This window comes from Mustelus asterias, unplaced genomic scaffold, assembly GCF_964213995.1.
Source record: "Mustelus asterias unplaced genomic scaffold, sMusAst1.hap1.1 HAP1_SCAFFOLD_2382, whole genome shotgun sequence".
NCBI classification, from domain to species: domain Eukaryota; kingdom Metazoa; phylum Chordata; class Chondrichthyes; order Carcharhiniformes; family Triakidae; genus Mustelus; species Mustelus asterias.
The window spans coordinates 17,789-44,693 of NW_027592327.1; the positions used below are offsets into that span (position 1 = coordinate 17,789).

The 26,905-nt window shown below is 41.5% G+C and overlaps 1 protein-coding gene across 2 annotated transcripts; it reads right to left on the minus strand.

Moving 5' to 3' along the window:
• nusap1 (nucleolar and spindle associated protein 1) lies at positions 1 to 26,412 on the minus strand. 2 transcript variants are annotated; one of them, XM_078207497.1, is made up of 11 exons: positions 26,260 to 26,407; positions 21,013 to 21,081; positions 18,262 to 18,441; positions 17,931 to 18,126; positions 16,694 to 16,804; positions 14,536 to 14,642; positions 9,197 to 9,390; positions 8,663 to 8,835; positions 5,525 to 5,629; positions 3,597 to 3,684; positions 1 to 2,474 (listed from the first exon to the last, which is right to left on the minus strand). In XM_078207497.1, the coding sequence occupies exons 1-11, from the start codon at positions 26,332 to 26,334 to the stop codon at positions 2,387 to 2,389; spliced, it is 1,386 nt and encodes a 461-aa protein (XP_078063623.1). In that variant the 5' UTR covers positions 26,335 to 26,407; the 3' UTR covers positions 1 to 2,386. The 2 variants fall into 2 exon arrangements, with proteins under 2 accessions (XP_078063623.1, XP_078063624.1); XM_078207498.1 differs by lacking the exon at positions 18,262 to 18,441 and having other exon boundaries at positions 9 to 2,474; positions 26,260 to 26,412.
• Positions 26,413 to 26,905: the final 493 nt, after the last annotated feature.

Below are 26,905 nucleotides of genomic sequence, written 5' to 3' on the forward strand. Positions count from 1 at the left end.
CCAGTTTTCACAAGTAGCAAAGTAAGTTTTATTTTAACAATTTTCATTCTATCCTTACAAAAGCACAACTAATTACATTGCAAGAGCAACTAAGGCATAGTTTTTTAAAAAATCTTTTCAAAGAGACTGGTAGATATCAGATGTCAAGAAAGAAATATAAAGTTGTACTTTCTCCATGTTCATCCCTCATAATTAGCTAATTAATCTCTCCATGGAAGGTGCTTTTTATGCTGTGCTATATTTCCACAGCTGTTTTTCTTTGTCAAATCCACTCGAGCTTTGTCAGGACATTCAACAAAGTATGGCATCACCATTAAGCATTATCCAGTCTGCAGCAGACAACCACACAACCAGGAGTGGGAATTTGGACAATTTTCTTTTACCTTCCCGCAGCATCACTACAGGTACGGACAACTTTAAATACAAGCATGTACTTAATGAATAATAAAACATCATGGATGCTGGAACTCAAAAAGTGTCGGAAATACTGATTTGTGAAACAAAACATTGCCTGACCCAAGTATTTCCAGCATTTGATTAAATTTCATACTTGGTGGCTTTATGGTAAAAACACTACAAAATATTAGAAAGTTTGATGTTGATCAGGTTACCAATTCACCAAAATATGGAAGGAAGTACAACTCAAAGATTTCCACAGCAACTCAAATCCCAGTTATTTGACTGGATCTAACTGAGCAAGTGATGCAATCGATACTTATCAATGTGGATTCTCTCAATTCTACATAGGAGAGGGGACTGAACATAAGCAAGAGAAAGAGGATCGATTTACGGTTTGTGCAACATACAGAAAGCTCTAAAGAAAGATTAGCACAGACAGACAATCAAACACCAATAGGACACAGTAAATACAAAACGCAATGGCAAAATTGTGCAGGACACGTGATTAGGTAACAACTCATATCTCAGGTTCAGTTTGAGCAGAGCCAGCAGAATCTAATGGTACTGTAAAGATTTGAAACAAAAAGCATGCCAATTTCAGACTATTCAGGGCTGCACCAGGCTATAAGCAGTGTCAATAGCACCTTAAGAGTGGTGAAAAATCTGGAGTAAAGTTAGAAAATACTGGTACCTCAGTGGGCACTAAACTAACGTGAAGGATTCAACCTAAAGTAATACCAGACTTCCTAATTCAGGTGGTGATAGATCTCTGGGTGCCTCCAACACCCTTTTATTCCTCCAACTCATAGGCAGCAGATTTGCTGCTTACTAGATGATACAAGTGACCTTAACCATAAAGCTGGTTAAAAAAGCACCTCAATACAAGCCCTGGAATGTTACTGCAAGTACAACAAATTATTATTCATCTTTTGGATTTTAAAGCTTCATTTAAAACATTAAAACTGTCTGACAATAACAAACCAATCTCTCTTTCTCCACTTTTATGTTTTTTTTGTCTCAAGCTAAAATTGAACCTATCCCAAAACTGGAAAAGAAATGAGGAACGAACCCACTGCTCATCTAGTCTCCCTCCTTCCTATTCCCTAGCTCCAGCTAATGATTTTTGTAAAATGAAGCAGGCAGTCTACAGGTTGTAAAGCAGTAACTTGGGAGGAAAAATAAGCTTTTCGCACATTATAAACATTGAGTTTTAAAGAAATACCATTGAAATCAAGCTTTCTACAATAGGATGTGATAAAGCTTCAAAACACAAAAGGATGGAAAGATTGGTGGAAGCAAATATTCAAAAACATGAATGAGACAGATTTTGCTTGGTTATAATGCTTTAATCAATGGTCTGCCAGTTAGAATTTGAAGGACCTTTAATGAAGTTTCACTACTGGAGACAGTTCAAGATCTTCAACGTAGAAAGCAAGCATTTAAAAGCTGGTAAATTGGGTAAACAAACAACAGGAAGATCAGATCTTTAAGCAAGATGCATCCCGAGTGAAGTTTAATGCTCATGCAGGTAAGGAACGTCAGTGTGTGTCAGAATTATTGCTGCCCAGTGTTAAACACATCCAGGTACAGTACAGCTCCCTCTATTCCGCCGCAGTAAGCTGCATGTCACTGGGATCTTCGAAATGCAGCAGTGAGGCACTTACACTTTCCACACTAGCTATTATTTTGATGCAAGCCTCAGCACTCAATTCAATGGACAAAACCAAAAATAGTATGTGAAAAACAGAGGATTTTAACAGTGACGTCCATAGTGAAAGGAAATTATTGGATAATGGTCTCATCGAGTTGGTTCAGGAAGACATTTAATTGAAAAATCTATTAGTTTCAAGATTAAAACCACATGAACCAAAGCTTAGAGTGGACAGTACTTTATACAGAGGAAAAGAAATGAGAGATTAAAATATGGGAAAGTTCAACCATAAACACGTACATGAAAGTAGTAGACAGCACAGAACATTGTTTCCTTTCACTCCATGACTAGTCCTCGCCTTGCACTTATCACATCGTTCTTTCTCACTTTTCGTTCTTCCAAAAACACTTCCCGTCGGCTCGCCCTGTGGAAAAAAGGCTTCGGTTAAAATCCCCAAAGCAGTTAAACACTTGCTAACCCTAAATGGGTATCAAATCTACATTCCTAACTAAATCAGATCAAACCATACTGGCCACAATGTACCATCTTGGCTAGGCCTAAGTGTCTCTCAGCCCCTGGGTTAAGTGTTTGGGTGGAGGTGGGGGGAATAGCAAAGAAAATGGAAAACCAAGTCAAGGATCATGTCCTGATCATTATCCTATGGCCCAGGCTGTATAGTGGATGAAGTTCTGATTTCTCCCACAGCTGAACAGCCCACTTTACCACTTAGTCTCAGCTCATACATGGGAAGAATTTGGGTGCGATCTTATCTGCTGTTCATGCCATGCTCCCTCTGCAGTGAGGTCAGAGAATTTGGCAGCCAGCCAAATCTCCATGCACTGCAGTCAGATGGGAAAATCCTGCCAGCGTGAACATTAATAAGATTCCGGCCTTTGTATCGAGTTACCACTGCCTATGGAATTGTAGAGCTGGCAAGAAGCAAACAGCTGCTGGAGGTGTGGGGAAAGTGGTCAGAAAAAGGAATCTCTTTCCACACCCGAAAACAAAACATTTCAAATCTTCAACTAAATGAGCAGATTATTGAGACACCAATTGACAGTGCCCATCAAAAATCAATCTGCTTTTTGCAGCAACATCAACTCGGTTTGTTCTCAAGTTGATATAACAACAGATAAGAATCATCTAGCCAACTAACTGTTGAAACACAGAACCAATAAAAAAAAAATCAATACTTTCTCCCCCTTTTTTCTCCAGATTTGCCTCCAATTAACCAAGAACACTCAATGGTTCATCCTGGGCAAGCAACACCATTCCTCCCCCACCGATGAGTCCAAATTCAGAAACATGCTTTCTCTGTACACACACACAATCCTTTTATTTATCTCAGAACCCTAGGTGAGGTTTGAAACCTATGTATTATTCTACCCTCTTCACGGAGTTTGTTCCCACATCAGTACTAATCCTGATACTTTGAAAGACGAAGGTCAAAGGGCCTCATATCTGGTTTACCAGATTCTAACTGCAGCACATCAGCAAACTAAAACACTGGTAAATATATTAAAGACCCAGCTGAGTGAGCCCTCACCTGGTCTGTAACTTTGGCTGCTTAGGATCCTTTTTGTGAGAATGGGCCATCCTGTTCTCTTTCATCTCTTCCCAACTTTTCAGCTTTCCTACAAAGCAAAATATGAGTCATTAGATGGAGAGAGTTTGTGGCAATTCAGAACTATTCAAGTGCAGGTGCACCCCAAATTAAAAACAAGAAGTTAACTGGAAACTCATGGCACCAACTAATAGAATGCTGCCACAAAGAGGGGTTCCTTGATCTCTCAGTCTCTTCCTGCTCCGGTTGATTCAGGCAGGTGGATAAATTCCACCCAACCCTCTGACAAGGTGGCCATAGAGAGCACAGAAGCATAGTGTGGCGATGAGTCAAGTCACCCCCACTCCACCTATTGGGAGAATACAATTCAGCTTATTGCTTTTCTACCCATAATTGGAGACCGTTTGGAGTTACTGTGCTATTCCACAGAACAAGGGCAAATGTTTGTGAGCAGGTGCTTATTGGCAGCACTGGTGGTTCCTTCCATCACTTAGGATTGAAGGACGCTGATAGAGGTTAGATTTGTCTTGTTTTGTGGATAAGACATATCTGGGCAACCTTTCAATGTGTTGATGACAGTAGCATAGCTGTTTTGGAACAGCTTGGCTCAGGATTGTTTGTTTTGGTGCACAGCTCTTCAGCATCACACCAGAATTATCAAGGCCCATAAGTACATTGAAAAAAGTGTTTGCCATGCCCAAGTCACATGCAGCAACCCCTAATTGGCTGGATACTGATGTACATAATGGAAGAGACCTCAGGAAGAAACTGAGCAGAATCAATCTTTGGGTACTTTGAAATGAACTGCAGAGGCCTGCAAATACATCCGCCTTGTCTTGTGCGCACATGTTGGGGTCCATGTTTAGGTTGGAGATATTCACAAACAATCCTCTGTCCCTGTTGGTCAGTAATAAATGTTACTTAGGGTTCCACCCTCCCCCAATGTACACTCCGATTTTGGAATTTTAACCAGCTAAAACCACGCATCACAATGGCACAAAGCACCAGTTAGCTGCACGTTCATAACTGAAGTAAGATCTCTGAATCTTTTAGGGCATTCCTTGCAGGGTAGCCTGAACTTGGGTGGGAAGAATCCCAGCCTTGTACTTTTCACTGGCTACTGTTACATGTGGGCATCAAGCGAAGACAGGGTTACGCTTGGCCAATATTACTATGAGCAAATAACATGTCGATTTCCACCATCTAGGGGTCACACATGAAGAATGGCCACTTGGTTAAGGGACCAGAGGGCTTCTAACGCTTATGGATTTAAAGCCCAACAAGAGTAGGTAGCTCATAACGGGAAGAGGAAAAAAAAAGGCAATATTTATACAGCAAATCTGCACAAATTGTTGCTCAACCTGTAGTTGAATCAAATCCTGCAACACAGGAGGCCATTCAGTCCATCATCTGTGTCAGCTATTTGACAGATCTATTCAATTATTGCCACAATCCTGCTCTTTCTCCAGTTTAACTGGAATACTGTATCAAATTATGCCTCCTTACTTTCGAAATCAAGGCCAGAAGAAACTACCCCTGGTGATTGCGTGCTTTTAATTTTAGGGAATTTCTTCTGGTTTAGAGGAGCTCAAACTAGGAAGTACTTTTTTCTTTGGCTGGCGAATGAGCTGAGGCATAATTTGCTCTTTTGGCAATAATTAGGAAGTTAGCAGGGTAATAGATGGCATGTCCCACCAGCTTTCAAGAGAATTGGATAATTACGTGAAGTCAACAATTTAATAAGCGTGAGCAATGGCATTAAATTCACTGTTTTTTCCAGAATTGACATGGGTGCAATGAACAAAATGATCTCCTGTGCTGTAAAAGTCAGAAAACATGCTTTACCAATATTTGTACTTTGGCCTGACAGGAAATTTTGCTGAAGTCTAGGTGTAAAGATGCTTACTGACCTTTATGTGGCTTGTATGAAAGAGGGCGAGACAAGCTTGCCTTCAGGTCAAACTTTTTGTTGGTTCCAGGAGTGGTGCTGCCAGAGAACCGGTATGGAGTAACCACTGAAAACAGGGAATAATGAGGAGGAAACTATTAAAAACAAACAATCTTCAAGTAAAATATGCCTTTGGCTAATTTGATCTTGTATCCCCTTGATCTCAACTGAAAATTCAATTTGAAAGAAAAGATAGATCTGTAAAATTATACATCATCTTTAAAAGCAGAAAAGCCAAGCACTCTTCAATAATTCTTCATGTTTCATATCTTTCAATTCTGCTCAGATCTTGGGTACACATAATACAACTGCATCCCCTCCAAGGTTAATTTATCCCTATGAACATATGTTCAGAACTGCTCACTAGTCTCCAGATGTCCAGAAAAAGGCTTTCAATAGCTGAAGCATGATTTATACCCTCCTTCTGTTTTAGCCCTCGAGATATAAAGGCCAGCTTTCTATTAGCTTTTTTTGGGTTTTCTGTACCTCACGACATTTTAATGATCTATTTATTTGGATTGCCACTTAGAGAGTTATTATTTTGGGTTCAAAGTGGATGACTTCACACTTTCCTATGTTGAAATCCAATTGATAACTTTGTCCATTCACTTCTATTGATCTCGTCAGTTCTGGTTTCCACTTATACTGCTGTCCCTATCTTTAGCGAACCACATATCCAGGGCTACTGTAAATTGTTAAATAGGTACAATGAATGGTTGAGGCCTCAACACAGATCAAGTCAAATCCTGCCAATTAAGAGTACTTGCCCAATAGCTGGGAAGCAGGAGACAGTAGGACTAATTTCCTAACCAGATTAATAATTTGCCTTCAATTCCATGAGCTTCAAACTTTAAATAGGGACTATCAAATGTCTTCTGGAAGTAAACAGCCAGAGACATTTTCTGTCTGCTACTTTAGCCACCTCTTCAAAACATTTACAAATCCATGCTGGCTTTCTCTATAAATTCAAGGTGCTCAGTCACCCTATCTTTTGAAACTCAATAGATGTTAGATTAACTAATCTAGAATTTCCTCTTTTACTTTTCTTAAATAGTGGGATGACATGACCATTGACTTGTACGCAAATATTTTATGCTCCTCCATCCTCTGTGGTATCTGTTCCGATGATGCCACTTTCCAAAATGGTGTTGCTGATGTCTTCCTTAATCATGGTTTCCCACTCACTTTGGTTCCCAGGGCTATCAACCTGTCTGATCCATCTCCTGCACCTCTGCCCTCACCCCAAGATAGCGTTCCCCTTGTCCTCACTTTTCACCTCACCAGCCTCTGTATTCAAAGGATCATCATCTGCCATCTCCAGCATGATGGCACCACCAAACACATCTACCTCCAATCCCATTCAGCAGGGTCCATTCCTTCCAGGATACCCTGGTCCACTCCTCCATCACACCCAACAATTCACCCCCTTCCCACAACAGATCCCCACGCAACTACAGAAGGTACGACACCTGCCTCTTGCAGTCCACTCTACACTGGAGACTAAATGCAGACTGGGTGACCGCTTTGCAGAACACCTTTGGTCCATCTGCAAGCATGACCCAAATTTTTCTGTCGCTTTAACAGACCATCCATCTCTCATGTCCACATGTCCGTCCTTGGCCTGTTGCAATGTTCCAGTGAAGACCAATGCAAACTGGAGGAACAGCACCTGATTAGGCACTTTATAGCCTTCTGGACTTAAATTTCATCAACTTCAGACCATAAACTCTCCTCCAACTCCACCCCATTTCCATCAGTTTAATGTTTTTTTTCCCCCCAATTTGTTTCATTTTAATCTGTTACCATTTTCTCCCATCCACCCCTGCACTCCACTGGGATCATCTGTTACCTGTTTCAGGTCTTCCTTTGACACACTACTTACTTTTGTTCTGCCATTTACACATTCTCCTACTGTGCTACTATCAGCACCCTTCTTAGCCACAATCGCCACTATTTACATTCCCTTTGTCTTTTTGTCAATCTCTCCCATCTCCACCAACTGCTGGCTCTCTATCCAGCCCCCACAGCTCCCCCGAAACAGTACAAATCTCATCCTATTTTCTGCTCGGACTTGAAATGTTAGCTCTGTTCTCTCTCCACAGATGCTGTCAGACCGGAGATTTTCCAGCATTTTCTATGTTTGTATTTTATGCACCTTATTGATTATTACCAAGTTGATTGGACTTAGTCAACTCTACCAAAACACCCAGATCTATGACAACTTCATTCCCTGCAACTGCAATATAATTCAGGGTACATATCATCCATTTTCTCTTCTGATGGGCAGTACTACAATTTGATTTGCCATTATTCTACCTATTAACATAATTGGTCCAACCCATTTTCATGGTCAAGCTGTCTCTTCTCTCACTATCCTTTCTATTAAAATTGGACTGGTTTGCACTGAGCTCAAGTCCCAGTCATCGATTAAACAATATCAGTCCCAACATCAATCGCTGTGACAGCCCATCGGGTTGTCACAATTGCTTGCCCCATCCTTTCAAATAACCTCTCTATCTGCAACCAACATCTTGTTCATTCCCAGGGTTTATCAGGAATCCCCACAGCTTTGAGTTTCATATGACGTTTTCTGAAAGTCTGGCCTACATCACAAACTTTCCACTATCCAGTTGGGATGTTAAATTCCAAGGACAGGCAAACAGGATTTCTTTCCTCTTCTGAATGCATAGTGACAGCTATTTACTTTGCTATTATACAGAAATTAAACAATTTTACTCCCAATCAATTCTATTATTTTACATGGTCTAGGTAGATCATTACCACAAGGAACCATTGGTGACTGGAACTGGCCTTGGGATTCACATACCATTAGTACTTCAATGCTGATTTTTGAATGCTGGATTTCGCATTCTTCTTGTTGAGTTCGCTGCTCAAAGACAGCTCCTTGCGATTATCCACAAGCTACAGCAAAGTGCCATGGTGAGGAGGCAGAACCTGAATAAATACCCTTTAACCTCATGTTTCTGGCATTAATCTGATCGACACATTAGTTACCTAACCAATGGGGCTAACTGACCCCCACAAGGTGCAGTGTACAAAAACAAAACAATCAAACAAACAGACACTATTAAAGTAGTACCTTTAGTCTGATCAGGGTTACCAGTGTTGATGTCGGTTTGTTTCTCAGATCCCGCTGGTTTGACTTTTTTCACTTCAGTGCCCGAGTTACTGGGCAGTTCTGTGTAAGCAGACTTCCTGATTGGCGTCTTCATCGCACTATGTCTATCATTGCTTTTGGCAGTATCTGTAAACCTGTACAGCAGAATGGATATTAAATTTACATACATTAACTGAATTAGACATGCACATCAGTGTGTGGGGGAGGGGTGGAGAGAAGGGGGAAAGTGTTTTTAAAAAAAGCAAGGACACGTAGAGGAGCAAAAGAAGTGAATAATTAGGACAATGAGAATTATTAGGGTCAAGAACACTAAATTATTTTGAGAATGTACCTCCACCCCAACTCTCAATAGGCTTTCAATTCATATATTCCTTAGACCAGTTTCTAAATGGGCACAATATTCAAGGCTGAAGTGCACAGAAATGGATGTAAAAAAACACAAGAGCTTAAGTTAGCCTAAAGCTTTCTCTGGTTGAAAATGATTGAGGACATTACCTGACATTCATTTTGGTGACGGAGCTCACAAAAGGCAAGACTGATTTTTCATTCATGGTGACTGCAGCAGCAGAGCAACGTGGTGATTTACGCCGGTTGGCAGGTGTGGATAATTGGTTAATTTTTGATGCCTGATGTACTGGGCTAATAAAAGGGAGTGCACTCTTCATAGTTTTTGATTCATTCGCTGACTTCTACAAAAGAGAGGGGGAAATGAATAACCTTACATTGCTTAGAAAAAAAGGAAAATATTAAAACACAGCTGCATCCTGTTTAAACTAACACCAGATACAATTTTGAATAGAGAACATTTTCAGACCCTGCCTATAGAGTTAATTGGAGTTGAAAACAAAAAAGTGAACTATGATTTCCTTTTTAGTCCAAATTTTGTCTAAGCTGCTATCAATTTTCTCCTCAGGTTACCAAAACCATAAGAAATAGGAACAGAAGTAGGCCATTCAGTAGGAGCATGACTGAACTGACCAACATTCCTCATGTCCACTTTGCTGCCCTTTCCCTATAACCCTCGATTCCCTTTCTGATCAAGTATCTATCCCAGCCTTAAGTATACACAAAACTCTGCCCCCACAGCTCTCTGTGGCAAGGCATTCCAAAGACTCTCAACCCTCCTCATCTCAGTCTTAAATTGACACCCCTTTATTCTGAGACTGTACCCTCTGGTCCTGGACTGTCCCATTTTCTCAGCATTTACCTAGTCACACCCCTGAAGAATTGTGCATGTTTCAATGAGATCATTTCTCATTCGTCTAAATTCCAATGAGTCCCAACCTCTTTAACGTTTCCTCCATACTGGGGAGCATCCTAGTGAAACTCCTCTGAACTGCTTCCAAAAAAATATCAATCCTTAAATAAGGGGACCAAAACTGCTCACAGGTGTGTACTTCAGGTGTTCTCACCAGTATCTTGTACAGTTGCAGCAAGACTTCCCTACTCTTGTACTCCAACTCCCTTGCAATAAGGTCCTACATTCCATTAGCCTTCCTGATTACCTGCTGCATCAGTGTGCTAGCTTTCTGCATTTCGTGCACAAGTTCCTTTGTGTTGCAGGTTTCTGCGCTTTTTCTCCATTTAAAAAACACTGTTCCTTTGTTCTCCCGTCCAAATGAATTTCCCATTTTCCCACATTATATTTCATTTGCCCACTTACTTAACCTTTCAATATCTCTTTTTATCCCTCTTGCAACCTGTCTTTCCATCTATTTTTGTGTCGTCTGAAAATTTGACTACAGTACATCCGCTCCATTCCTCCAAGTCATTAATATACATTGTAAACAGTTGTGGTCTCAGCACTGATCCCTGGAACTGCATTTGTTATAGGTTGCCAACCTGAAAAAGAACCCCTTACCCCCATTCACTGTTTCCAGCCCATTAGTTAACTCTCTATCCGTGTCAATATACTACCTACATCACCATGAGCTCTTATGACGTAACCTTTTAAGGTACCTTGTCAAAATCCAAATGCAACACATCTCCTGGTTCCCCTCTATCCACTCTGGCTGAGACTACCTCAAAAAAAATCTAATAAACTAGTCAGACAAAATTTCCCTTGCATGAAGCCATGCTGACTCCGCTTGATTAGGTTATGATTTTCTGAATGTGTTGCTATTACTTCCTTAATAATGGATTCCAACAATAGATATTAAGCTAATTGACCTACTTTTTTTCCCCTTTTTGAATAGGGATGCCTCACTGGCATTTTTCCAATCCTCTGGTACTTATCCAGAATGTGTCGACCGCACAACCTCAAACAGACCATTGTCCGCAGCAAACTACCCAGCTTTCAGGAGAACAGTGACCACGACAACACACAACCCTGCCACAGCATCCTCTGCAAGACGTGCCGGATCATCGACATGGATGCCATCATCTCACGTGAGAACACCATCCACCAGGTACAAGGTACATACACTTGCGACTTGACCAACGTTGTCTACCTCATACACTGCAGGAAAGGATGTTCCGAGACATGGTACATTGGGGAGACCATGCAGACACTACGACAACGAATGAATGAACATCGCTCGACAATCACCAGGCAGGAGTGTTCTCTTCCAGTCGGGAACATTTCAGTAGTCACGGGCATTCAGCCTCTGATCTTCGGATAAGCGTTCTCCAAGGCGGCCTTCACGACACACGACAACGCAGAGTCGCTGAGCAGAAACTGATTGCCAAGTTCCGCACACATGAGGACGGCCTCAACTGGGATCTTGGGTTCATGTCACATTATCTGTAACCCCCTCGACTTGCCTGTGCTTGCAAAATCTCACTAACTGTCCTGGCTGGAGACAATTCACACCTCTAACCTGTGCTTAACCCTCTCTCCACTCACATTGTCTGTACCTTTAAGATTTGATTACCTGTAAAGACTCGCATTCCAACCATTATCTTGTAAATTGAGTTTGTGTCTATATATACCCTGTTTGTGAACACAAGTCCCAAGTCCTCACTCACCTGATGAAGGAGCTTGAGAGTCCGAAAGCTAGTGGTGCCAAATAAACCTGTTAGACCTTAACCTTGTGAGACTTCTTACTGTACTTATCCAGAATACAAGGATTTTTGGAAAATAGGAGGGGGGGGGGGCACGCGCGGAGGAGGAGGAGAAGAAATTGGATTTAGTCCAATTAGTTTATCTAATACTTATTCTCTAGTGAAGGTTCTTAATTCCTTCCCCTTATTCTTAGGTATTAATGGGATGTTCGAAGTATCTTCCATTGTAAAGACTGATTTGTTCTGCTGCTTCCCACCTGGATGCAACCCATCCAGACTGGGTGACTTCAAGTACTACCAGCTTTTCTGGTATCCCCTCTATCTTCTTCTCATCCAGTATCCCAACAGCTTCAATTATTGTAGCTTTGGTAAAGAGTAATATAAAGTATTTTTCATTCTTCAGCCATGCCTTCTGCTTCCACCAATAGATCGCACTTTTGGTTCCTACTTGAGCCTACTGCTCTTTATTTTTAGATATAAGCTTATGGAACATGGGCTAGGCCAGCATTTATTGCCCATCCCTAATTACCCTCAAGGTGGTGGCAAATTGCCTTTTTGAGCTGTTGCATTCCATGTAGTGTATGTACATCCACAGTTAAGGAGGGAGTTCCAAAATTTTGACGCAGTCACAATGTAGTAATGATAATATATTTCCAAGTCAGGATGGTGTGGGGCTTCGGGGGAACTGCCAATGATGAGCTCCCATGTATTTGCTGGCTTCTTCTTTCTAGATGATGGCGGTCACGAGTTTGGAGGATGCTACCTGTAGAGTGTTGGGTTTCCGCAGTGCATCTTGCTGATGGTAACGCTGATGTCACTGTGCATCAGTAATGGAAGCAATAAATGTTTGTGGGTGGTAGATGGGGTCCAATCTAACTGCACTGATTTGTCCTAGTTGGTATTGATCTTGAGTGCTGTTGGAAATCCACCTGGCAAGTGGAGTATATTCCATCACACTCTTGATGTGCCTTGGACAGGTAACTCAGATGAGTTACTCGCTGCAAGATTCCTCACCTCTGTCCTGCTCTTATAGCCACAGTATTTATATGTCTAGTCCAGTTCAGTTCTTGGTTAATACTAACTCTCCAGGATGTCAATAGTGGGGATTCCGTGATGATGCCATTGGCAGGCACTTGTGTAGCATGAATGTTACTTGCCATGTGTTGGCTAAAGCCTGAATATCATCCAGGTCTTGCTGTATTTGGACATGAATTACTTCATTATGCAAGGATTCACAAATGGTGCTGAACGTCGTGCAAACATCCCCACTTCTGATCTTATGTTGGAAAGCCATTGATGAAACAGCCGCAGATGGTTGGGCTTACCCAGAAGAACTCCTGCAATGATGTTCTATAATGACGATTAGCCTCCCAACAACCATAACCATCTTCCTTTGTGTTAGGTATGACTCCAACCAGCAGGAATGATTCCCCCCCACCTCCAGTTGTGCTAGGGCTCTTGGATGCCATACTTGGCCAGGTACTGCCTTGGTGTCAAAGGCAGTCACTCTCACTTTACCTCTGGAGTTCAGCTCTTTTGCCCATGCTTGAACCAAGTCTGTACTGAAGTCAGGAGCTGAGTACTCTGGTGGATCCCAAACTGAGAATCAGTGAGAAGGTTATTGCTGAGGAAGTGTTACTTCATAGCACTGTTGATGACCCCTTCCATCACTTTACCGATGATCGAGTGTGGATTAATGGGGGAGTAATTGGCTGGATTGGATTTGTCCTGTTTCTTGTGTACAGGACATACCTGGGCAATTTCCCACATTGCTGGGTATGTAGCTGTACTGAAACAACTTGGCACCGCAAGTTCTTGAGCACAAGTATGTCAGTGTCCACAGCTGTTGCGGGAAGTCGGACTAGGCAAAATTACTCTTCCAGGCAGCTAGCACAGAGACAATGGGCTGAACGGTCTCTTGTAATTACTCTATGATGTATGATAAGCAGATAAGGAAATAATAAAGGGAAAGAAAATAAAATTAAGGGGACAGTTCCAACAAAGAGGGCTGCAGATTGATATTCCCAGGAAGCAGAGTTGGACAATAGAAATGTGCGAGAGGCAGTAATCTTCTAACCTTCCCAGCTAATTAGCAAGTCATTCTGTAGCACTATGGATAATACAAATGAAACCCTGGATAAGTATTTTTTTAAATCCCAAATTCAGTCCACAATCCCATAAATCAAAGCTGCTTTCTTGAATGTCAATAGTTTGGCGGCATTAGCAACGTTTTTTGCCCACAGAATGTGTCACAGTCAAACCAATTATCCAATACTTACAAGCTCACTGTATAGACATCTGCAGTAGAAACTCAAGCTGTGTGGGAAAAAATCAAGATTCTAAGGCAGTCTGACAGAGAACTGCTTACACTAATCAGCATGAAGGCAACGTGGCCTGTATGTTCTGGAAAGCTATCTACCACACTACATAGTATTCTTACTATCTACTGAATTAGAATTGTAGTAAGATATGAAAAGCTGCAACCAAATCAAGATTCCCAGCAAACGTTTTTGCACACTTGATAATCAGGAGGAGTATGGAAAACAGAACACAGTTGGGAATTCATTTTGCAATAGATGGGCTGTTTTCTTACATGGCGTAACAGCACGATCATTCATCAGAGTGTGCACACAGGAAATTAAGCATGTCTATAATTGCCTACTTCTAGAAACAGTTCATGGGCAACCAGTGGACTGGGTTAAAGCTGGTGGCATTGGTCATAAAATTATCCCTCATAAGGAGGGCACTGAATATTACCTATTTATTAAAACATGGGGATAAATACATATAGCAGATGTCAAAACACCATTTAATTGTAGACTTATCCTTACCCGTTTGATAGAGTTACCAACAGATTCAATGCGCTTTCTTTTTCGTTCAACATACAAGTCAATTGACTCCATCTTGTTGAAATTAGCTTGATGTATCTTTTTCCAGTCTAAAAATATCAAATTCTGAATTAATGTACGGATCTCAAACCCAAACATCACAAATCCTAGAATTCCAATTGACATACTGAATTAGTAACACTGAATGCATGAGACTCTTTGTGGCACCTTATCAAGGGCCTTTTAGAAGATATGGTTACATCTACCTGCATTGCCCTAGTCTATTCTGCTACTTTTTTTTTTTAAGAATTCAATAAGATTAGTTAATAGCACTTCCTTTTTGAAATCCAAGCTGACATTCTTCACTGGTAGATGTTTAGTTATCTCATCTCTTGGTAGAGATTCTAGCATATTTCCTGCCACTAACCTTAAGCCAATGGTCTAGAAGTTTATCTCCTTTCATGAAGGTAGGAACAACATTGAGGTTCGCTACACCTGGTGTCACTATTCCCTTTATTTATTAAAGCTTTATGGATTAACCCTGGTGCTCTGATTATCTACTACTTATTTATACGGTGCCTTTAATGTAATAACATATCCCAAGGTGCTTCACAAGATCATCATAAAATGACACCAAGCTACATAAATAAATATTAGGGCAGATTACCAAATACATAGTCAAAGTAGTAGGTTTTATAGAGAGGCAGAAAGATGTGTGGAGTGTAATATAGAGCTTGAGACTTAGGTAACTGAATGGTGAGATCCTCAAAAGACCAGAATTGGTTTGGCACAGATTTCTGAGGATTGTGGGCTCAAGAAGAGTACAGAGATCAGGAAGGGCAAAGCTATGGAGGGATTTGAAAATGAGGGCAAGAATTTTAAAATGAAGACATTGCTTGATCAGTGGGCAATGTAGGTCAGTGAGCATGGGTTACGGTTAGCTTGAGAAAATCAAGCCTTAAAAAAAATTACAGTTTAAAGAGGAATTAAACCACATATTCAAATGCTGTAGCTTCAATACATGTCTATAAAGTGAACTTCTGTAGCCTTGGCCTGTATACTGATCTTTAACTGCGCGAATCAGAAACAATCTGGTTAGAGCCGATATGAATTTATATGGTGTGCTGGATGCACGAGAGTCTTCTTTGGAATGTAATAGATAAAGGAACCAACATCAGATGCTCAGGGCAGTTTAAAAATCAACTGCATGTCTTAGTAACTGGTCAATTGGTTCATATGGCTTGTAAACCATCTAGGATATAGGAATGAAGAACAAAACCATGTTCTTTGTCGCAGAGATAAAACAGATCCAATAAAAGGTAATACCTCTACCCAGGATCCAAGAAGTACAAGAAACCCAAAGAGACTTGGAGTTCAAGTCAAAGCCTCAGAAGTCTTCAAGACGTACCCAGCCCAGGCTTTTGCTTATTCTGCTGTTCTTGGCTGGAACAGGAAGTCTAACCTGTTACGCTGTATTAATTACTGCCCAGTTTAATAAAATTATGTTTAATTAATCTTTTCACTTTACCACCATATGAAGGCATCACATCCAAAATCCCTATGGGACGTGGTGCAAGTTAAGATGCAGCAGAGTTCTGAACGACTCGAGGCTAGAATGTGGGAGACTAGCCAGGTGTGCATTGGAATAGTCTAAAGGTAACAGACAAATGTGGGTTTCAGCAGATGAGCCGAAACAGAGACAATGGCATGGAAATAAACAGTCGTAGTAATGGCAGGAAGCATCTTGGGGTCAAATGAGACAACAAGGTTGCTACAACCAAAAATCTTTATCCATCTACCTGAACTATATACTTATCATTTCTATTACTATGTTAGTGGCCTCTTCAGAAAATACTGGTGCAAATAATATGCAGGTGGGCTGACACATGTATGGAGTTTACACACAATTTACTAAATGATATTTGTAATTAAGCTGAGATGATATCAGTACTGGGGACTAGGAGACCATCTACTCTTTCTATTCAGTGCCAGCATCATGTATTTCTAGTGTCAGAATCAACCGGGATTACATACTATGATGCTCTCAAGATTGTCATATATTGTAAGAAATATTGTATACAGCAATGTAGGATGAAGTGGCAATGTCCCAAAATCAAATTACTACTTCACTTTACAGAAGCAATTACAAATATTTTCTTACCAGGAGTGACATGGGTTAGTGCACTTTTCCCAATGGGAGACTTGAATCCAGGTTTCCCAACTGATCCCACAAAACGTGGAATTTTGCCAGCCTTTGATCGAGCAGCAGTTCCTAAAATCAAGTAAAGACAGGACCAATAACTAATCATTTGTAAGAAATTTTTGATCAGTGTCTCACAATTATTCTCATTTTCGGAACTGGACTTGTACAGAAGAAACAAAAATGAAATTCCTGACAGCACCTCAAGTCAGACACAATGCAATTTTAAGGTGCTATGTGCAGTTTGATACTGCATTCTAGAAGAGCCAACTTCACAAACTATTGGGTAGTGCGGAGGGTAAACCAGTTGCTTGAACTTGAGCAAGAAAATAAGCAGTTCTCAAAAGAAAAAGCCACTCTCTCTCCTCCTCTTCAGACATTCCATTGCAGCAAAGCCCCTTATCTACAAAACATTTGATTGTACAGGAAGTGGTGTGATCACTTAATACCAGGCTACACTGCTTGCTACCTAATCATGACTGCTGTGCAGACAAGAAAACTTACCCTTCCTCTAAATCAAAATTTTCTGGGTTTGAGTAGTCCCACTTGTTGGCTACAGAAGGTGCTGTAGCTTGTTGGCTACAGAAGAATCCAGCCACTGGTGCAGGCAGGCCAGCATGCATCAATGCTGGTCCCCAGCCTGGAAAAATTGAGGGAGTAAATGGCAGAAAGGTTATCAGGCTGTAAAGCCACATGCTAAATCTAAAATATATGGTTGATATGAAAGGGTGATCAACCAACATTGCAGCAACCCATGCAAGATGGGACAAACTGAAAGGGAGAGGGGAGTTTGCACATCATGCTTTGTAAACAAAACACAATCACTAAAATACACACACATCCCACAGGGGATCACTGGCTGATTCTTTCCTCTCTTTCGCCATGGGTTCTTATCCAGTGAGGACCAGGTAACTCAGTATAAAGCAAGATTGAATTTGGGACATTTTGACAATTTTTGAATTAGGAGCTTTCTTCAAATGTTTAAACACCAAATGCTCACATCTTCAGAAAGTAAAGCTGAAGTGTAAACAGTTTTTGGTTGAAAATATTTTTGGCTTGACAAATAAAAATTAATTCAAGTACATTCAGTTTAAAAAATGCTGTGACAAAAAGGCTAATAGCGATCCATTCCAACGTTATATTAATTAAATCCCATAGAATTGAGTATGTGTGTGGTGAGGTTAAACAATTGCACTACCTTTAGCTGTATTAGTTGCTCTCTCAGGTGAGCAACGTGTGCATTGGGTCACAGTAGCACTTCCATCAGCCACACTTCCTGTACTTTCAGCTCCAGTTTCCGTCACATGCTCAAATTCAGCACGACGTTTTCTTGGTCTCCTGTTGGAGTCTGAACTGCCTGTTTTTTCATACTTTTCCAAGTGAGGTGAAGGTTCCTACACAAGTATTTCATAATAAAGTAGCATTTAAAATATCTTGGAACAGAATCGTAACAGATAAAATTCCATGTTAGACAGCAGGACAGTATGTGAACTTGTGCAGATAGTAAATCAGCTGTAGAGATGCTATACCATTGAAGGCTGTTCATTTTCAGAAACTGTGACAGCCTGCAGGTGAACGGATTCATTCGGATTTTCATTTGGTCCTTCCTTGCTTTTGTTAGACAATCTCCCTTTGCCCCGTCGTTTAGTCACATTAAAGTCTTCCCATTTTACTATATCAAGTGCATCACACTTTTCTTCTGAAGGAGCCTACAAGCAAACAAATATGCTTCAGCAACACAAACCAACATTGCTTAAATAGTTCTGCTTACAAGCAGGTAAAACACTTTGTGCTGCATGACAATATTCAATAAATGTGGCAAGTTTCATCTTGTTCACTGTTATCTTGCCTTTTACAACTTGGTGGGAACACAAGGAAAAGCTATGTTTTGGAAGCAGCAATATCTACAGAGCAAATAAAAGTGTTTGATGTGGGTCTCACACTCCAGAGATAAACAGAAATGCTGAAATATGGACTCTTACCATCTGTGGTATAATGCACATGTTTTTTAAAGAGAGGGCTAACCTATCAATTCAGCATTATATGCTTTCAATATTAGACTGTTAAGGACATTGTACTTCTCACTGATTGTTTAATAGCTCAGCACACTTGAAAGGCAGATGTTGCCATCTCTGCTCACAGTGGCAAAGTTTTGACTAAATCCTTTTAAATACCATTTACAACAATTGTGCGCACAGTTTCAGCAAGTCACACTCATTCTTTAAAAGTGCAAAGCTGAACTTTTGATTTAGGAGTAGGGCACTTAGCTCTTCGAGCTTGCTCCGCAATTCAGTGAGATCAAGGCTGATCCGATTGTAGCCTTAACGCCATCCTCCCATCATCTCCCACTTCCCCCTCATCAATAATCTCTCTGCCAGTGCCTTACAAATATCCAAAGTCTCTGCATCATGCTGTTCGAAATGGTGTTCCAAAGACTCATAACCCTCAGAAAAAATTACTACTCATCTGTTGTAACTGGATGACCGCTTTTTAAAAAAAAAAGTGGCCCCTAGTAATGGATTCTCCCACAAAAGGCAACCTCTCCACATCCACCCTTCAAGACCCCTCTGGATCTTGTTTCTTTCAATCAAGCCACCTCTTATTCTTCTAAACTCCAGCAGATACAAGTCTAGCTGTCCAACCTTTCCTCATAAGACAGCCCACCCAATCCAGGTATGAGCTTAGTAAATCGTCTCTGAATTGATTCAAACACATTTAGATCTTTCCCTAAATAAGACCAATAAACAGTACTCCAGATGTGATCTCACCAACCTGATTAACTGAAGCATAACCTCCCTACTTTTGTATTCAATTCACCTCACAATGATAATATTTTATTAGCTTTCCTAATTATTTGCTGTATCTGTATACTAGCACTGATCCCTGTGCACACCATTTGTTGCATCTTACATCCAGGAAAACGTTCATGCCAACCCTTTGTTTCCTGTTAGCCAGCCAATCTTCTATCCATGTAAATATGTTATCCCCTACACCATAAGTTTTCATTCTTTGCAATAACCTTTGTGCCACTTTATCAAATGCCTTCTGGAAATCCAAAAACAGTCTATCCATCCCTTTATCCACTGCATATATCACTTCTTCAAAGAATTTCAATAAATTCGTTAAACTTGATTTCCCTTTCACAAAACCATGTTGACTCTGCCTGACTATCCTGATTTTTTCTAAGTGCCCTGTTATAATAATACCCTATAACAAATGTTAAACTAACTGGCCTGCAGTTTCCTTTCTATCTCCTTCCCTTTTTGAATGAAGGAATTACAGTCACTATTTTTCAAGCTAAGGAACCTTTCCCAAGCCCCATTCATCACTGTTGCTGGGTCAAAATCCTGGAACTCCCTTCCTTACAGTACTGTAGGCATACCAAAGCACACGGACTGTAGTGGTTCAAGAAAGCAACCTACCACCACCTTCTGAAAACCAATTAGGGATGGGCAATAAATGCAAACCTTCTGTGCATTCTGAAATATCCCCATAAATCTCTGCCATGGCATCTCTACTGACCAATCAACACAAGCTAAATTACTCGTTCACTTAAGTTTAAAAGTTTATTTAGTAGTGTCACAAGTAAGTTTACATTAACACTGCAATGAAGTGACAGCCTTAACTTATAGTGTGAAAATTCCTTAGTCGCCATACTCAGGCACCTATTCAGGTACAGAGGAAGAATTTAGCATGCCCAATGCACCAAACCAGCACGTCTTTCAGACTGTGGGACAAAACATATGCAGACACGGGGAGAACGTGCAGCCTCCACACAGACAGACAGTGATTCAAGCCAGGAATCAAACCTGGTTCCGTGGCGCTGTAAGGCAGCAGTGCTAACCATTGTGCCACTTGCTGCTTGAAGCTAGGCTATTTACATGCCTGAGGGTATAAGGGGCTTTCCACAAATCCGACATAATTAATCATTACTTCACACTTGTATACCAACTGGATAAGGTTTGAAAAAGTGCCCTACCTCTACCATCTCTGGATCTGGGCATTATTGATGGTTCACGCAGAGAAAGAGAATGTCATTCAACACCATAATCCTATTTCTTCAGGTCAGAAACAGCACTGATCAAGAATAAAATTAAAGGTTCTTCTTCCAATTCTGGCCTCTTGTGCATTCCCAATTTTATTCTCACCACCGTTGGCAACTGCATCTTCAAGTATCAAAGCCTTGTGAAGCTCTTCAGAATGTTTTACTAAGTTAATGATGCTACATAAATATAAGCTATTCTTTATTCAGTTTTAAAACTTTATTTTCACATTCATACCTTCAGAATAGCATCAGTCTTTTGCTCTTGTTTGAAGTACTCTTGCAAGTTTTTCAGTAACTTATCTGCCTGAATTAGAAACAGTAGGTAAGGCAATGAAGAGGCTTTAAACAATGTCAAGAGAAAATTTCGCATTTTTATGAACATGATAGCAACCATATGTAGCGTTTGCATATAATGTTCTTTCGAACAAATTATAAAAGATTTATAATCCAAAACTAAAACATCACCATCATTTGGGCTGAACAATTAGTTTTTGCAACCTTAATAGAAACATAGAAAGCTTTTACAGTGCTGGAGTGGCCACTGACCTCACTCTTCTCGCCTGCCATTAGCATGCGATGGAAGATTTACTTGGTTGAAGAGGTAGGTCTTTAAGGAGTGTCAAAGGAGGAAAGTGAAGTAGTGAGGTGGGCAGGTGTAGGGAGGATATTGCAGAGCTTTGGGCCTAGGCAACTGAAAGTCAATGAACACTAGTGGTGCAGCATTTAAAACTGTGGATGCATTAGAGGCGTGAATTTGAAGAAAGCAGATATCTGATGGTTATGGGGCTAGAGGAGATTAGAGATGGGGCAAGGTGAAGCTATAGAGGGAATCGGAAAAAGGGTGAGAATTTTAAAATTAAGAGATTCTTTGACCTGGAGCCAATGTAGGTCAACAAACACAGGGCTAATAGGGGAAAGGGACTTGGCATGAGTTAAGACACAGGTTGAGTTTTAGATTACTTCAAATGGAGATTAGAACGTGAGAGATCAGCCAGCAGCCTGTTGCAATAGTTAAATCTAGTGGTAATAAAGGCATGACATAAATGAAGGTGCCAACAGATCTGCTGAGATAGAAGCGAAGCTACAGAAGTGGAAATAGGCTGTCTCATGACAGCATGAATAGGAAATCAGAAGCTCATCTTGGGATAAACTGTAACATCAAGGTTGCGAACAAATTGGTTTAATCTCAGACTTTTGCCAGGGAGAGGGATGGAGTCACTTACTAGGGAATAGAGTTTGGACTGGGGACCAAAGCAATGGTTTTAGTCTTTCTAATATTTCTACTCACCCAATAATGGATGTTAGATAAACAGTTCATAATTTAGCAATATAGTGGAGTCACAGAGAACTAACTGGTAGTAAGGTAGAGCTGGGTGTTGGCAGCATATGTGAAGGCTACCACTGTACCCAAGAACAACGCCTGAAGAGCAGCACCTACATAGGAAATCAGAGGAGCCCCAAGAATTGATCCATGGGGTCAGCAGAGGAAATGATGTGACTGCAGAAAGAGAAGCCATTATGAATGATTCTCTGGGTACAATTAGATGAATAAGAATGGATTAGGTGACAGCAGCCCCAAACAGCTGGATGACAATGGAGGACATGTCAAAAGTTGCCCTCTTTTTAGGTCAAACCAAATAAACAAACTCAGATTAAGTCAGGACAAAGTAAAAGGGGCAGCTCCCCAAAAGGAGGGGGAACAGCCTGAACAAAAATCAAAGTACAAAGGAAACTTAAAAACATCAAATTAAAATGTGATTGTCAGGGTCAATAATGCACCCCAACCCCTAGGGTGCCCAACGGGCGCGGAAGGCGTCAACCGCGCCCGTGGACACTGCATGCTCCCTCTCCAGGGACACCCGGCGCGAACGTAGCTGCGGTAGAGGGGAAGACAGTCAGGATGGACGGCCCCCTCGATCGCCCGCTGCCTGGACCAATAAATGGCGCGTTTCGCCAGGCCCAGGTCGCCATCCCGACCCTCCCCTCTCCGCACCGGGTGTCCGTAGATCAGGAGCGTGGGACTGAAGTGCAAACAAAACATCAATAAAAGGTTCTTTAGGAAAACATAAAGGGAGTGCAGCCTAAGACACAAAACATAGACATGGTCCACGGACTCCACAAGGCCACAGAAAGGGCAGTCTTCGGAGCCCGTGAACCAGTGAATCCTACGGTTGTGAGGAACTGCTGCATGCATCACCCTCCACCCCAGGTCCCCGACGTAATTGGGGGAGATCCCTCCATAGAGGGACCTCCAGCGGGGAAGCCAGGAATCGAACTCAGGTCGCTGGAGCTGTGAAGCAGCGGTGCTACCCACTGTGCTACCGTGCCACCCGACAGGTCAAGGAAGACACACAGGATGTCAGTTGTGACTTTGATGAGATCCATTCCAAGGTCCCTCTGTTCTACAAATTCATGATGTGGAGATGCCGGCGTTGGACTGGGGTAAACACAGTAAGAAGTTTAACAACACCAGGTTAAAGTCCAACAGGTTTATTTGGTAGCAAAAGGTGTGGCTTTTGCTACCAAATAAACCTGTTGGACTTTAACCTGGTGTTGTTAAACTTCTTACTACAAATTCATAGCATCCATGTATTCCCTTGCCTTGTTCAGACTTCACAAATGCATCACCTCACACTTCAAAGATTAAGTTCTGTTTGCCAATTTTATGTTCGCCTAATCAGTTTAGTGATCACTTCCCTACTATCAACCACACGGTCATTTTCATATTCTTCCATGGAATGTGGGTATTACTGGCTAGATCAGTATTTTTATTGCCCATCCCAAATTGCCCTTCAGCAATGGTGGCGATGAGCTGCCTTCTTGAACTGCTGCCATGTGGTGTATGCACACACACACCATGTTCAGGGGGGAATTCCTGGATTTTGACCCAGCGACTGTGAAGGAACAGCAATGCAGTTCCAAGTCAGGATAGTGTGGGGCTTGGAGAGGAACATGCAGGTAGTGGTATTCCCATGCATCTACTGGCCTTGTTGCTCTGGTAGCACAGTATTTATGTAGCCGGTCCAGTTCAGTTTCTGGTAAATGATAATCCACAGGATATTGATAGTGGGGAAATTCAGCGATGATAAAGCCATTGTATGTCAAGGGGAGATGGTGACAATTGTGTGGCACAAATGTTACTTGCCACTTATCAGTCCAAGCTTGAATGTTGCCCAATTCTTGCTGTTTGGGCACAGACTGCTTCAAATATTTGAGGAATCACGAATGGTGCTGAACATTATGCAGTGACTTCTGACTTTATGATGGAGGGAAGATTATTAAGGTGATCGGTAGAAGAACTGGAGGGGATATGAGAAAAAACTTCTTCATCTCGAGGATGGTGGGTGTTTTTAAACACACTGCTTGGTTTGGTGGCAGAGGTAGAAACCCTCAACTCATTTAAAAAGTACCTGGATCTGCACCCAAGCGCTGTAACCGGCAAGGTTACCTATAACAGCCAGCCAGACGTTGGAAGGTGGGATTAGAATGGGCAGCCTTTTTTCTTCCTCAGTCAGCAGAAACACGGTGAGCTGAATAGCCTCTCTGTGCCTTAATGTTTCTTTTGTTGGGCCTAGGAAATTACTCTGAAGAGCTATTGCACCAATGTCCCTGATTGACCTACTGCTGGGGTAGGAAATTGGGACAGCTGAGTACCTGAGAGTGGAGGGGTGAAAGGCGAGGAATCTAGGAGGGGTAAAGAGAAAAGTTTAGGAAGAAGTGGAAATAGGAGTTGATGGGCTTGGGCCTTGAGTGACAGCCCAAATACATTTGTGAATGGATTCTGGGAACCAAAAGGCTGGAAAGCAAAAAGAGTTGTTTGATGGTTAGTAGTATATATTTCAACGCAAGTAAATAAGACAGATGAACTGAGGACAGAGTGACATCTCAAAGTATGATGTAATAGCTTTTACTGAAATATGACTTAAAGATGGGCAGGAAAGGCAGCTGGTTGCAGAGTTTTCAGACAGGATAGAGGAAATCAAGGAAGGGAGTCAGAACAATGGCTAAAGAAACACTCAAAGCTGTGAGGAGCAATGATAAGCTAGGAAGAGCATTAAATGAGGACACATGAATTGAACTTGAGGGACAAAGAATAGCGCACTCATTTGATATTACAGGCCCCATAACTGACAAATACATTCACTTTGCAAAGTCCCCACACCAAACAAGTACTATACTGCTTGTATGATTAACTCAAGGCTGTAAAGGGAAACAATTTCATTTTGGATTACCAGACCACAACGCTCTCAGAAACAACGCAACATCCAATTTACCATTGGCTCAGTGTTTGCTTTCACTACAAAGTCTACGCTGAACTGCAACCCAAACAACTCTAACACCACACTAAACACTTGCTTTATAATTATTGTTTATTTATTCTTTGGTTATAACTTGGCCTTGAGCACACCTATCATATTCAAAGTTAGGCTTCAGTTTTAATTATATATAGTTTCAATCAAATTAGATTGTTAGTTGCTTAAACTTGTGAACCATTTCCAAGTCTCAATTATACTAACGAAGAATCATCCAGATTCAAAACATTGGCTCCATTCTCTCTCCACAGATGCTGTCAGACCTGCTGAGATTTTCCAACACATTCTGTTTTTGTTTACCATCTTGCATTAGCTAAAGTTACACACAGATGGTGTGGCTTTCCTGCAATGCCAATGCTAAAGACAATTCACGTTTACTCAGTCAATTAGGTACTATCATACTGGACAACTTTGAGATCTGACTGACAGTAGGTGAAAAAACACATTGGCATTTCTGGCAACTCTTAAGGATGAGAAGTTTTCCATCTTGGGGATGGAAATAACTGATTAAAAGGAATACCCACTTCACTCTATTTTTAGTGATCAACATAAATCACATCTGAGTGTCACCAAGATTATTGGCACATTAGTATCAGTAACATTACATTGGTGCAGATTGCATTTATTTGACACACTTTATTCAACTCCCAGCAGTTAAAGATAATTAAAAATACTCTGCAGACATCTCTCAGGATTCGCCCTCCCCCTCCCTTACAATATCCCACTTTTGGGAAATGGAGATGGAGTTTACAAAGAGACTATAATGCAACAGTTCTTGCTGTCAGGGCATCAACATTAATAAAAGCAAATTACTGCGGATGCTAGAATCTGAAACCAAAAGAGAAAATGCTGGAAAATCTCAGCAGGTCTGGCAGGTCTGTAAGGAGAGCTTAAAGTTTCAAAATTTTGACAAAAAGGTTCGTCTGGACTCGAAACATCAGCTCTTTCCTCTCCTTACAGATGCTGCCAGACCTGCTGAGATTTTCCAGCATTTTTCTCTTTTGGGATCAACATTAATAACCTCAGGATACACAACGCAGAGACTGCACCGCCCAACTCCACCCCTCTTCCCAAACCCCAAGCAACTTCTCCTCTGCCCCGGCGGGCGGGCGGGTCTTTCTCTACCTCCCCGGAGTAGCCGCCGCCGCCTCCGTTGCCACTCTGCTCACCTTCATGTTGGCCTTCAGTCCATGCTGCTTCGCGAGACGCTGCAGCTGACTGTACCTCAGTCCCTCCAGCTCCATTGCCCTGTCCTGTGCTGTGTTGTCCGCCGCTCTGTCCTTTGGCGCGCCTGCCGCCGCTAACGGTCACCGCCCAGATTCAAAATCTTCCCCCCAACCCACTCATTGGCTGCAAGCAAAAGAACCAAACTCCATTTCTATTGGTTACCAAATCCCGTTACCCCGCCTCTCCTCTGCATCACAGCCAATGGAAACCGAGAGGTCCCTTTGAATGACACTACCATGTGTTACTTATTCTGATTCACTGCAAATCCACTGATTCCAAAGAAGAGTCGTATGGACTCGAAACCTTAACTCTGCTGCCAGACCTGCTGAGTCTTTCCCGCATTCTCTGTTTTTATTCCAAAGCCCTATCCCATATAGGGATTACCTCCCATTGTCTCTTCACAGATGCTGCCAGACCTGTACTTTATGATTTTATTTCAGATTTTAAGCACCATAGTACTTTGAACAAAAGAACAGCACAGGAACAGGCCCTTCGGCCCACCAAACCTGTGCCAATCATGTTGTCCTATCTAGACCAACCGCCTGTATCCCTCTATTTCCCGCCTGTTCATCTGTCTATCCAAATAAG